General features: G+C 43.0%; 1 protein-coding gene across 2 annotated transcripts in view; it reads left to right on the top strand.

The window, feature by feature from the left end:
- snx25 (sorting nexin 25) overlaps nucleotides 1-9,180 on the top strand; it is a 42,867-nt gene extending 33,687 nt beyond the window's left edge. For both annotated transcript variants that reach the window (XM_079556188.1, XM_079556189.1), the window contains exons 13-22: nucleotides 1,385-1,516; nucleotides 2,258-2,398; nucleotides 2,473-2,586; nucleotides 2,657-2,734; nucleotides 4,847-4,930; nucleotides 4,999-5,116; nucleotides 5,187-5,253; nucleotides 6,529-6,710; nucleotides 8,875-8,975; nucleotides 9,050-9,180. In XM_079556188.1, the coding sequence (XP_079412314.1) occupies nucleotides 1,385-1,516; nucleotides 2,258-2,398; nucleotides 2,473-2,586; nucleotides 2,657-2,734; nucleotides 4,847-4,930; nucleotides 4,999-5,116; nucleotides 5,187-5,253; nucleotides 6,529-6,710; nucleotides 8,875-8,975; nucleotides 9,050-9,115 (1,083 nt within the window). In that variant the 3' untranslated portion in view covers nucleotides 9,116-9,180. The remainder of the gene's footprint in view (nucleotides 1-1,384; nucleotides 1,517-2,257; nucleotides 2,399-2,472; nucleotides 2,587-2,656; nucleotides 2,735-4,846; nucleotides 4,931-4,998; nucleotides 5,117-5,186; nucleotides 5,254-6,528; nucleotides 6,711-8,874; nucleotides 8,976-9,049) is intronic.
- Nucleotides 9,181-13,769: the final 4,589 nt, after the last annotated feature.

The raw sequence follows: 13,769 nt of genomic DNA, 5'->3' as shown, positions 1-13,769 counted from the left end.
ACACTCTCAGATCAGACAAGAAGGTCATGAAACACTCTCAGACCAGACAAGAAGGTCAGGAAACACTCTCAGATCAGACAAGAAGGTCATGAAACACACTCAGATCAGACAAGAAGGTCATGAAACACTCTCAGATCAGACAAGAAGGTCATGAAACACTCTCAGACCAGACAAGAAGGTCAGGAAACACTCTCAGATCAGACAAGAAGGTCATGAAACACACTCAGATCAGACAAGAAGGTCATGAAACACTCTCAGATCAGACAAGAAACGGAATTTCCTTCGGGATTAATAAAGTATATCGTATCGTATCGTAAGAAGGTGGTTCTCCAGGACTAAACCAGGACTCTCTGTTGTCTGTTTGTATTTTATAATGAATCCATCCTCGAGTTCTGGTTCATTTCCCCCTTAATTCCCGCCCACATCAGTAATCACCTTAGTGTTGTAACAGCCCCCCCTCTTTATTTAGCTCCTGTGTGGGTGTTTCTAAATGCCTGACTTCACTGGAGCCTCCACGAACGGCACCAGAACAGTATTAATGATGTGTTTCTTCATCATCTTGGAAAAGACGTGTGGCTCAGGTTAAACCTAAACAGAGCTCAGTGGTGTTTGACTCTTTTACTAAACCATTTATAACACATTCTGAACTTTTGAAGAAACTCTACTTATTCTAGTTAACGCCTAGTGAAACATTTCAAGATTTCAATTTTAAGTTATTTTCATAATATTATGCTTTAACCCCTTAACCCCCACCTGAACCGAGCACATTTTCTCCAGTTTGGCTTTACCCCAATCCAAAAGCTTCTGGAAAAAAGCTGTGAAAGTAACAACAAAACTGAGACGAAAACAATGATGGAAATGTGACAAAAAAGTGAGAAAACATTGACAAAAAAGTAACGAAAAATGGATGGAAAAAGAGGCAAAAATGTCACAAGAAATTGACAAAAAACTGATGAAAAAATGACAAAAATGTGACAAAATGCTACAAAAAATGACAAAAATGTAATAAAAAAATTGACAAAAAAAAAGAACAAAAAATTTACAAAAAATCGACAAAAAATGTCAAGAAAATGACAAAAATGTGATGCAAAAAACTGATGAAAAAATGAAAAAAACGTGAAAAAAATGACAAAAATGTGATTAAAAAAATTTGACAAAAAAGAAAAAAAATTGACGAAAAAATGACAAAAATTGGACAAAAATGACAAAAAAGTTACAAAAATGAGTTGAATACCCACAAAAAAATGATGGAAAAAAATCTGATGACGTGAGGAAAAAGATCCTCTCGGTTCAGGCGGGAGTTAAGAGGTTAATAAGAACATTCTCAGGTTCTTCTTCGAGTCAGAGGTGCTAGAGTTGTGTGAAACTTGTGTGTTTTTTCCAGATCGCGAGCAAACTAAAGGAGGAGATCGGGGCCATGGAGAAGGAGCACAGCGAGCTGCAGCAGCACATCAGCAGAACCGACTGGTGGTGCGAGAACCTGGGCCACTGGAGGGCCACCATCACGGCTGCAGAGGTGAGACAACAACACCTGATGGGGAAGAGAAAACAGTATTTACCCATGAAAATAGCATTAAAAAGCATTAAATTAAACTCTTAGCTCTTCTGAAATGAATTGGAGCCTGAGTTTAGGCTTCATTACAGTTTACAAATGATCCATCTTTTAAAACGGGAGAAGAAATGGCAGTTGTGTAGTGGATGTATCAGACACACAGTTGTGTAGTGGATGTATCAGACACACAGTTGTGTAGTGGATGTATCAGACACACAGTTGTGTAGCTCGTGATTTTGTGGTAAACCGCGAGGCCGTTTCACGTGTGCTGCAGCGTGAAGCTCAGATCAAGATGAAAATCTCCACATTCCACTGAGACGTGTGGGAGGGACAGAAACGCTGAAACACTGGACTGTTCACGTTTCTGAGGCTTTTTCACACGTTAAGAACTGTGTAAAAGGTTATGAGCGACATTTAAATGAAATTAGAGACGTTTAAACTAATCTAGATCATTACTTTTTGTAGTGTCTTTCTGTACCTGGACCGACGGCATCAAAACCTGAGGACAGACTGGTTCTGTTCTTGGTTCTGTTTCTGGTTCTGTTCCTGGTTCTGTTCCTGGTTCTGTTCCTGGTTCTGTTCCTGGTTCTGTTTCTGGTTCTGTTCCTGGTTCTGTTCCTGGTTCTGTTTAACGGTGCCCAGCCCCAGTGCGAGGAGGTGAAGCTCCACGTGGTTCAGTTAACCAGATGTTTTTGTGTTGCCCAGGCGACGGAGGAGGGCGGGGAGACCGTGGCCTGTTACAGCATCTGTGTGAGTCTGTGCGAAGGCGACGAGACCAACAGCAGCTGCTGGAGCGTCCAGAGGAAACTCACCGAGTTCCAGACGCTGCACCGCAAACTCACCGAGGTCTGAGGACGAGAACAAAGAGTCAAACGTTTCAAATGTCCCACAAACCCCCCTGACTCTGTCTCCTTTTGCAGTGCTTTCCTTCACTAAAGAAGCTCCAGCTGCCGTCCCTCAGCAAACTGCCCTTCAAATCCATCGACCAAAAGTTCTTAGAGAAGAGCAAGACTCAACTCAATGCCTTTCTCCAGGTAAAGTCCCCGTGTGCCTGTGAGCCTGCGCTGCCCCCTGCTGGCTAAAGCCCAGTGTGTTCTTTTGCAGCGCCTGCTGACAGATGAACGCCTGTGCCAGTCGGAGGCGCTCTATGCTTTTCTCAGTCCCTCTCCAGAGCACCTCAAGGTAAACATCAGATCTTTGTATGAGGAGCAACATGGAGATGCCTGGGGGGTCCTGACTGGGGGGGGCGGGTATCGAACAAAAGGTTTAGGTTCTACTGGTATAGAGAAATAAAAGTATCGAACGTAGATACTGAAAAGAAATATAAAATCTTTAAGTTTTCATCCCGTTGATCAAAAATATATAGTTTGAGAAAAAATTGGGGGAAATTTTGGGAAAACAATTGGAACAATATGGAAAATTATGGGGAGAAAAAAGTGAAAAGAAATTGGTTAAAAAGGGGGAAAAATAAAAACCTTCCTTTATTGTTAAAAGAAGTTTCTTGGTTTTCTTCTTGGTTCAAATGAATGATACAAATGTAACAGAAATAAAATGGAAGGAAAAGACATAAATGAACATTATTAATAAAGAAACATTTCTATAATGCAGAAGTCAAAGTACCTTTTAGATCATAAATCACTTCATATATTGTATTGTTCACTGGCATTACCCGATCTAAGCTATTGTGCTGAGATTTGGGGAAATAATTACGAAAGTTCACTGATTTCATTAACTCAAAAAAGAGCCGTGAGAATTATCAACAAATCTGGTTATCTTGATCATGCCAACATATTGTTCTTGGAATCAAAAGTCATTAAACTCACGGACCTCGTAGATTATCAAACAGCCAAAATAATGTTCAGAGTACAGCAGAATACCAAACAATATACACAAACATTTTCTCACACAACAAATTGTACAGCCTCAGGATCAGCTGATGAACATAAATCTACAACACAAACGTTCAAATCAACTATGAAAGGTTTTTGTGTTTCCATTACTGGTGCCAAATTATGGAATGATTTAAGCTCAGATCTAAAACTGCTCAAGCATGAATCAGTTTAAGAAGAAATATAAAGAAAACATTTTTTTGAAACATGAGACAACAGAACTTACAGATTACAAGTGATTTGTCTCATGTATGAGCCGTGTTACTCTTGCTACTTAGCTATATTTTCTGAGCAACTATGTAGGAACAGGAAACTGACGTTATCAATCTGTTTTTGAAATAGGGGGTGGGGTTAAATAAGTTAAACTTCTCCTCACTCCTTTTTGGACGTGTGCATTTGTATTTGGCTTTTCAAGGGAACTGGCAACAGCCTTTACGTTTAAAATGTTGTGTTGCTCACGTGTTCAAAATAAAGTAACAAACGAAACGAAACAAATCTGTTTTATGGTTCCATATGACAAATATTTTAGTATAGGTATCAAAAAAGTAAATTGTTCATGTATCAGTATGGAAAAGTATTGTGAAGGCCAGCGCGCTGCGTCACGGCACTTCAGAGGCTCTTCTCAAACCGCGCGGGCTTTAAATACGTGATTTATACATTTATCATGAATAAAAGAAGACACGCATGTCCGTGTTGTAAGAGAGAGAGCACACGTGGCTCTGTTCTGCAGGTTAACAGTGAGTTGGCGACAGAGACGAGTTTAACATGTGTCCCCTGAAGCCTGAGCCCTGACGATGGTTTCTCCGTCTCCGCGGCTTCTCTCGTCCAAACAAACAGTCTACGGCGCCCCCTGTCTGTCACAGGCCAGAGCCACATCTGTGCCTCTGCAGGAGGTTAAAAGTGTTTTCCTCCGCGGAGCAGATCTGAATGGTCTGTGCGTTCTCTCATAGAAAATAAAGGAGGCGGTATTGAAAGAAAAAATAGCCCTAGTTCTGACTGAGACATCGCAGCACAAATAACAAAGGGCAGTTGAACATTAGTACTTTTTTATGCCAATAAAATAAAAATAAATGCTTTTGAATATGAAAACGTCCCCTCATTCCTCTGTTTGATGGATCTCTGCTCGTCCTAAGGTGAGACGCTGCAGGTGAATGAGGAAAAAACATAAATTAACAGATATCGATTTGAAACTTCTGCCTGTTTTTTGGTTTCAAAGCTGAATGAATCAGGCTGGAAATTAGATATTAAAGAATCCCTCTGGAACAATCTTGTTCAGCCCAAGACTGTAGAGTTTGGAGTCAAAAGTGAAAGGGCTGCAACGAAGAGCACTGTCTTTTTCACAAACCACTGCAGCATACAGAAGGAGGAAGCTGTAGACCTTTCTGACCTCTCTGCTGTTTTTCAGGTCATGTCCATTCAGAAGAAGTCGTCTTTCTCCTTGGCCTCGTTCCTGGAGCGTTTTCCCGGGGACTTCTTCTCCCACCCAGACGTAAGATGTTTCCTCCTGACCCGAACACTTAAACCCTCCTCTCTGTTAAACGCTCTGGTTTGGCGCAGGAGGACGGAGACGACGACAGCGACTTGTCGGATTACGGGGACGAGCCGGACGGGAGGAAGGACGCGCTGGCCGAGCCGTGCTTCATGCTCATCGCGGAGATCTTCGAGCTCAGAGGAAGTACGAGTTTCAGACCTTCACCGTTGTTCTTTCTGACGCCGTTTCCTCACGTGCTCTGTCTTCTCTCCAGTGTTTAAGTGGGTGAGGAAAACTCTTATTGCACTAGTCCAGGTGACATTTGGACGCACTATCAACAAGTAAGTCCTCTCAGTCTTTTCCAATACATTAACAAAGTCTGTGTTTATATATGTTTGCTTCATGTGCAGAGGAAACACTGTGGATAGAAGGAGCTGAGGTTAAACAGGAGACACTTTTAATCCAACTTTTAGTATTGCATTTGACTTGTATATCTCTCTGAACCGAGCACAGTTTTCTTCAGTTCAGCTTAACCCAAACCTAAAAGCTTCTTGACTCAGAGCCTCATTTGAGACCTACAAAACGGATCAAAACTGCCTGCTTTTTTATGGCGTTTTCGTCACAACGTTTGAGAATAGTTTAGTGTAAATCCAATATTCCACATAGAGCTGACTTTATTACAGACGACACTCCCTAAACCAGAGTCTGAGCTGGATTTAACCAGAGCTAAACGTCTGCAGGGTTTACAACATACAGGCTAGTGTTGCTAACTAGCCGCTAACTCACGGCTAACAGTTCTGGAGATTCTTACTCCGTTTTATGCCCAGGGGTTTATTCATCTGAAAAACTAACCCAGAGACTAAAAAGTCATCGAAAAGTCCAGAATAAAGAGATCCAGCATGTTTATATTGAGCCAAAATGAGCAAAACAATGAAAATGCTGAAGCTTCTGGATAAGTTTCTATAAACACAGGAGAAAATCCACACGGAGCTGAAGTAAAGGAGAAAAGAGAGCATTTATCTGCAGTAATAAGTAACATCTCAATACTATTGTTCAATACAAATACATAAATGAATAAAGCACAAGCACTGAGGAGCTTTAGGACCTGAGCTGTTCTGTCTGTGACCGACAGAGACATACAAATAAAAAATAAATATTATGATCTAACTTCTCTTAAAAGTGTCGCCGACTTTACTTAAGGAAATGTAGATGAGTAAATTAACTAATTACAAACCAATCTGCTGTGGAAAAGTCTATAAACCGTCTATTCACTTCAGAAAGTCAGTCTGATGTAGAAAATACCTTGTACCCCGGTTTTAGAAAAAGTGGTATCAGTGCCTCCGTAAGTTTTTTTGATGCCAGTAGTGCCTAAACTTAATTCATTTTACCAAACTGGTGGTTTAACGGTTCTCCGCCCTCCCTATGACCTGCCTTTATGAGCTGTGATAAACAAAGATTGAAAAGAACGGACTTGAAACATGTGAACTTCAGCGTCATCGTCTGAAAGAGGAACAGCCTTGTCTTTCTGTTTCCTAAAAAGCGAGTTGTCCGATTCTCCTCGACTGTGGCGTCTGAAGTGTCTGAACCTCTCCCTCCTGCTCCCCTCGTGTTCACAGACAGATCCGGGACACTGTCAACTGGATCTTCTCCGAGCAGATGCTGGTCTGCTACATCGGCGTGTTCAGGGACGCCTTCTGGCCCAACGGGAAGTTAGCGCCGCACGTCAAAGTCCGGACGGAGTCTGAGCGCAACGACACCAAGGAGAAGGCTCAGCAGAAGCTCCTGGACAACATCCCAGGTACAAACACACAAACAGACGAGGAGAAGGCTCAGCAGAAGCTCCTGGACAACATCCCAGGTACAAACACACAAACTCAGACGAGGAGAAGGCTCAGCAGAAGCTCCTGGACAACATCCCAGGTATGAACACACAAACAGACGAGGAGAAGGCTCAGCAGAAGCTCCTGGACAACATCCCAGGTACGAACACACAAACTCAGACGAGGAGAAGGCTCAGCAGAAGCTCCTGGACAACATCCCAGGTACAAACACACAAACTCAGACGAGGAGAAGGCTCAGCAGAAGCTCCTGGACAATATCCCAGGTACAAACACACAAACTCAGACAAGGAGAAGGCTCAGCAGAAGCTCCTGGACAACATCCCAGGTACGAACACACAAACTCAGACGAGGAGAAGGCTCAGCAGAAGCTCCTGGACAATATCCCAGGTACAAACACACAAACTCAGACAAGGAGAAGGCTCAGCAGAAGCTCCTGGACAACATCCCAGGTACGAACACACAAACTCAGACGAGGAGAAGGCTCAGCAGAAGCTCCTGGACAACATCCCAGGTATGAACACACAAACAGACGAGGAGAAGGCTCAGCAGAAGCTCCTGGACAACATCCCAGGTACGAACACACAAACTCAGACGAGGAGAAGGCTCAGCAGAAGCTCCTGGACAACATCCCAGGTACAAACACACAAACTCAGACGAGGAGAAGGCTCAGCAGAAGCTCCTGGACAATATCCCAGGTACAAACACACAAACTCAGACAAGGAGAAGGCTCAGCAGAAGCTCCTGGACAACATCCCAGGTACGAACACACAAACTCAGACGAGGAGAAGGCTCAGCAGAAGCTCCTGGACAATATCCCAGGTACAAACACACAAACTCAGACAAGGAGAAGGCTCAGCAGAAGCTCCTGGACAACATCCCAGGTACGAACACACAAACTCAGACGAGGAGAAGGCTCAGCAGAAGCTCCTGGACAACATCCCAGGTACGAACACACAAACTCAGACGAGGAGAAGGCTCAGCAGAAGCTCCTGGACAACATCCCAGGTACGAACACACAAACAGACAAGGAGAAGGCTCAGCAGAAGCTCCTGGACAACATCCCAGGTACAAACACACAAACTCAGACGAGGAGAAGGCTCAGCAGAAGCTCCTGGACAACATCCCAGGTACGAACACACAAACTCAGACGAGGAGAAGGCTCAGCAGAAGCTCCTGGACAACATCCCAGGTACGAACACACAAACTCAGACGAGGAGAAGGCTCAGCAGAAGCTCCTGGACAATATCCCAGGTACGAACACACAAACAGACAAGGAGAAGGCTCAGCAGAAGCTCCTGGACAACATCCCAGGTACAAACACACAAACTCAGATGAGGAGAAGGCTCAGCAGAAGCTCCTGGACAACATCCCAGGTACAAACACACAAACAGACGAGGAGAAGGCTCAGCAGAAGCTCCTGGACAACATCCCAGGTACAAACACACAAACTCAGACGAGGAGAAGGCTCAGCAGAAGCTCCTGGACAACATCCCAGGTACAAACACACAAACTCAGACGAGGAGAAGGCTCAGCAGAAGCTCCTGGACAACATCCCAGGTACAAACACACACACTCAGACAAGGAGAAGGCTCAGCAGAAGCTCCTGGACAACATCCCAGGTACAAACACACACAAATAGACGAGGAGAAGGCCCAGCAGAAGCTCCTGGACAACATCCCAGGTACAAACACACACACTCAGACAAGGAGAAGGCTCAGCAGAAGCTCCTGGACAACATCCCAGGTACAAACACACACACTCAGACAAGGAGAAGGCTCAGCAGAAGCTCCTGGACAACATCCCAGGTACAAACACACACAAATAGACGAGGAGAAGGCTCAGCAGAAGCTCCTGGACAACATCCCAGGTACGAACACACACACTCAGACAAGGAGAAGGCTCAGCAGAAGCTACAACATCCCAGGTACGAACACACAAACTCAGACGAGGAGAAGGCTCAGCAGAAGCTCCTGGACAATATCCCAGTGTCCACAAGTCAACTAAAGAGGGTTAGGGTTAGTGTGGAAATGTTGAAACAATGCAACACCTTATCGTGAAGATGAAGAGACGTGTTTGTTTCCAGGTTAAAGTGAGTAAATGTTTTCTTCTCCTCGTCTCCAGATGCTTTAGCGAATCTGGTGGGGCAGCAGAACGCTCGCTACGGGATCATCAAGATCTTCAACGCCCTCCAGGAGGCCAGTGCCAACAAACATCTGCTCTACGTGAGGAAACGCCCCTTCAGCTCCAACATTCAGAGTGTCTGTTTCTCACGCCGTGTTCCTCCCGGTCTCCTCAGGTGCTGATGGAGATGTTACTGAAGGAGCTGTGTCCGGAGCTGAGCGCGGAGCTGGACAGTCTCTGAGTCCAGACTTAAGGCCTTTCTGTAGCGACCAATCCAAACTGCCACGACGGAGCGGGACTGGAGGGGCGGGACTGGAGAAGCGGGACTGAAGGGGCGGGACTGAAGGGGCGGGACTGAAGGACCAGGACTGAAGGGCCGGGACTGAAGGACCAGGACTGAAGGAGCGGGACTGACGGAGCGGGACTGGAGGGGCGGGACTGACGGAGCGGGACTGAAGGGGCGGGACTGAAGGAGCGGGACTGAAGGGGCGGGACTGGAGGAGCGGGACTGAAGGGGCGGGACTGAAGGGGCGGGACTGGAGGAGCGGGACTGAAGGACCAGGACTGAGGGACTCTGCAGGGGGGGGGACCATGGACACGTCACACGGGGAGCCTGCCTGAAGGTGCACATCGATGCTTCAGATTCAATTATCATCATCATCCCAAATAATCCAGGACAAAGGTATGTTCAGCGACCAGTGGGGGCTGATCTCACCGGGGGAGACTTGTGGACCTGGACTCGAGTCTCCACCCAGTCTCCAGGCCGGTGAGACGGGCCGTGTCCTGCTCAGGAACACGGCAGCACAGGCTTGATTTGAACCACTGACCAAACGAAAGCCAATACAGAATTTACAGTAAATCCGGTAAATCCGGTAAACACATACAGGGTCGTTATTGAATCGTGCCAAAATCATTCACGTAGATTCAAACTTGCACTACAGCCAAAGCTCTTGGAAAATACAAAAAATGATGCTCGAAAACAGTGGTTCTCAACTGGTGGGCCGCGTAACCACGTCACGTTTTTCAAAGTGTAGGCACTGAGAAAGTCATAATTTCAGTTTTCAAACGACCCTCAGCTGCTCCAGTTTGCCGCATTCGCCACCTTCGACCAGTGAGCTCACTTTGTCCCACAGAAGCAGACCAGTGCCGCACCTCACCCCCACCTCACCCCCAACGAGGGCCACCAAAAGTGAGTCATATCTCAATATATTTAGGTTGAACATCGATATACGATATATCCCGATATTTTTGTCAAAGCCAAATACGAGTAGTTTTATGGAAATCCGTAAAACTAAATGAATAAATTAAATAATATCTTGGATAAAATAGCCTGTAAAATAAAAAGGTCAATCTTTTTTGAGAGCAGCATTTACATATAAAGAGAAAACTTTTTTTTAAGGCGAGACACTGCAGGTGAACAGGGAAAAAATGTATATTTACAGATATCAATTTGAAACTGTTGCTGTCGATCACTGGCATAAATGTGAGAAAAAAATACATCTGTCATTCTATCTTTTCATATAAGAACAAGGTGTTTTATGCCTAAAATGCCCCAAATTTCCCATCATTTCAGCGACAAAATCTGAATAATGGACAGAGCTACATTCAAATTTATGGTTTGATTTTATTGATGAATGAGTTGCCAAGACTTTTTCAGAGGGTTTAAATATTGCGCTGATTCAAAGTTCCCCCATAGACTTATATGGGAGAACACTATTTCAAGGGCCTTTTTCTCCAAACACATGTTTCTGTCATTGTGGCGACACTATGTCCACGTCAGTCGGACCTAAAGACTTCACATTTTCCAGCCTTGGACTGAACAAGATTTGGAAGATTTTTTCAGAGGGATTTTTTTATTATTTAATCCCTTAAGCCCCATTTATTGAGTTTTGAATGTAGAAAAATAAGGCGAAAGTTACATTTTTACACATTTTTCCACTAAAAAACAGCTGATTTTAAAACTAAACAAGAAATCCAAAATCCCCTCTGAAAACGTCTTGGCAACTCATTTATCAATAAAATGAAACCATAAATTTGAATGTAGCTCTGTCCATTATTCAGATTTCGTCGCCGAAACACCTTGTTCTTATATGAAAAGATAAAATGACAGATGTATTTTTTCCTCACATTCCAGTGATCGACAGCAAAAGTTTCAAATTGATATCTGTAAATACACATTTTTTCCCTGTTCGCCTGCAGCGTCTCGCCTTAAGTCGAGGACCTTGATTAAAATATGATTATAATGAATGTTATAAATGCAAAGTCGACTCAATTAGTCTTAATTTTAGTCGACTAAAACTAGACTAAAATTGAAAAGTTGATCTGATCTGAAACACATTCAGATGCAGGTTCCTTTCCTCACACAGACCTTCACTTCTCAGTTCGATGTTTCCTGATCGTAAAGGAAACACAGATTCATGTGTTGCGTTTCTGGAAGTAGAAAATACAGATTTGAGACAATAAAATGCATTAACTTAGACCACGTCACTCCTGCGTCCTAAAATAAAGGAACTTCTCCTCACGACTACAATAACCTCAGATCCCCCGTGTTGAGGAGCACCTTTGGTCCGGCCTTGTCTCACCAGGAACAAACTTCATCAAAGCAAATCTGTAGCATCAGCGTTCTGCCGTCGTGTCGTTCCTCCCGTCGAGCAGCAGGGGGCGACAGGAGCTCCATCCCACTATCGCGGGACGGTCCCGGAGCAGCGGAGGAGCCGGATCACAGCAGTTCAACCCGTCCGTGTGTGATTCTCGTTCAAAGGCGTATCATTGTGCAATATACCGTCATGTGAAAGTCCTTGTGATGATTTATTTATGATTGTTATTGATAGATTTTATTTTTACCAAAAAATTGTTTAGGAGGCGTTTGTATAAGCAATAAACTGTTGCAACAAAAATGGCCCACGTGTGTTTCTGTTTCCGTCTCGTGTGACTTTGGGGGAAATGATGCTGATGTGAGATAAAGCCGTGAGTTCATCTGTCGTTCAGAAAGACGTTCCTGGAATTTTCAATGGTAGAAATTTTCCAACGGAAAGAACCTGAATTTATGGGAACTAACCCCTTAACTCCCACCTGAACCGAGCACGTTTCCTCCAGTTTGGCTTTACCCCAATCCAAAAGCTTCTGGAAAAAAGGTGTGAAAATAGCAACAAAACTGAGACGAAAACAATGATGGAAATGTGACAAAAAAGTGAGAAAACTTTGACAAAAAGTTGATGGAAAAAGTGGCAAAAATGTCAAAAAGAAATTTACGAAAAATGACAAAAATGTGACCAAAAAATTACAAAAATTTGATAAAAATGTGATACAAAAAATGACGAAAAAATTACAAAAATGTGAAAAACTTGATAAAAAATTGACGAAAAACCAAAAGATGACAAAAATGCGATAAAAAAAATTGACCAAAATGCCACAAAAAAAGACAAAAAATTGACAAAAAAATGGCAAAAATGTCACAAAAAATGGACAGAAAAATGACAAAAATTTGATTCAAAAATGATTTTAAAAAATGACAAAAACATTGAAAAAAAAAAGATAAAAAAATGACGAAAAAGTGACAAAAATGTGACAAAAATTGACCAAAATGTAACAAAAAAAAGACAAAAATTTTATAAAAAATTGACGAAAAAGTTACAAAAATGAGTTGAATACCCAACAAAAAAATGATGGAAAAAAAATGTGATGACGTGAGAAAAAAGCTCCTCTCGGTTCAGGCGGGAGTTAAGAGATTAATGGGAATAAACAAGGAATGAACACAACTGAAGCTTCTTTACAGACAGAGATTATCTGAATAAAGGTTTTCCAGAAAGTGTGGCCCCTAAACACAACCACTGTTGACTGACAGGATCACATTTAGCAATAAAAATATATAAGATAAGATTCTGCACAAGCCAAACTTTATACAAGTGACAAAACACAAGTTAGTCTCCACAGTCACATGTCAGTGTCTTAAACAAACTAAATGAAGACAGTTTGTGCTTTTGCTTTATTAGAAACATCCACTAATTTGTAGTTTTATGAAGCAGTTGAGATAAAATAACACTGAAGGGAAATGTGTGGCTCATTTGGACTTTTCTCCTTAAATGTCTTTATTTGGACTCTATGTTGTTGCACATGCAGCTCCTCTGTCTGGTGAAGGTGGTGGAGATCATCCATGAGGGACAAGAGTTTTCCCAGGACTCTCCGTTCTGCCACATCAGTGAATGAGTGTTGACGCGTTTGGTGTGAACGTGACATTACAAAATAAAGTGGTTTTGTTTCATTCATTGTTTCTGGACACACACGCGCCTTTGAAGACACACTATAGTGACAAACCTGGACAATCAGATCAATCTTCATTCATTTCATTTTATGTATTCTTTTTTCATGGCAATGCAACATAAAATAAAGCAGCAAAAAAAACAAAGGAACAAACAATACATTCCATGAAAAGAACAGATTTCGATTAATTATACATTTGCTAAAACAACAGACCACATACTGCACAGCCTGAGTATTTATTTATTTACATATTTATGTTATGTTGAACCTCTCCTGTGCCTTGTCAGACTGAATGAATGCGGTGTTTCTAAAGTTTGGGGCCTGAAAAAGGGGGAGGGTTTTATTTGCTCCTAAACTTCGTCCCAACAACGGAAGCGCTGCGGGCGTCCTTCAAAATAAGAGACGCGTCATCTCCGTCACCTCTCACAGAACCGAGCCCGGCTGAATCAGTCCTGGATCAGTCCTGGATCCCCTAATGCGTGACGGTGTCTTTAATATAACAGATCCATGGACGTTACGTGGATTAAAACGTCGCCATATTTAGTAACAGTTACCGTGAACTTCCTCCAGCAATGATTTGAATCTAACTTTATTTCGACAGACCGGAAGTCCTCGTCGCGTTGCGTTCAGTCACC

This window comes from Gobius niger (assembly GCF_951799975.1).
Source record: "Gobius niger genome assembly, chromosome: 5".
NCBI lineage: Eukaryota > Metazoa > Chordata > Actinopteri > Gobiiformes > Gobiidae > Gobius > Gobius niger.
This window is presented reverse-complemented; position numbering and strand designations above follow the sequence as displayed.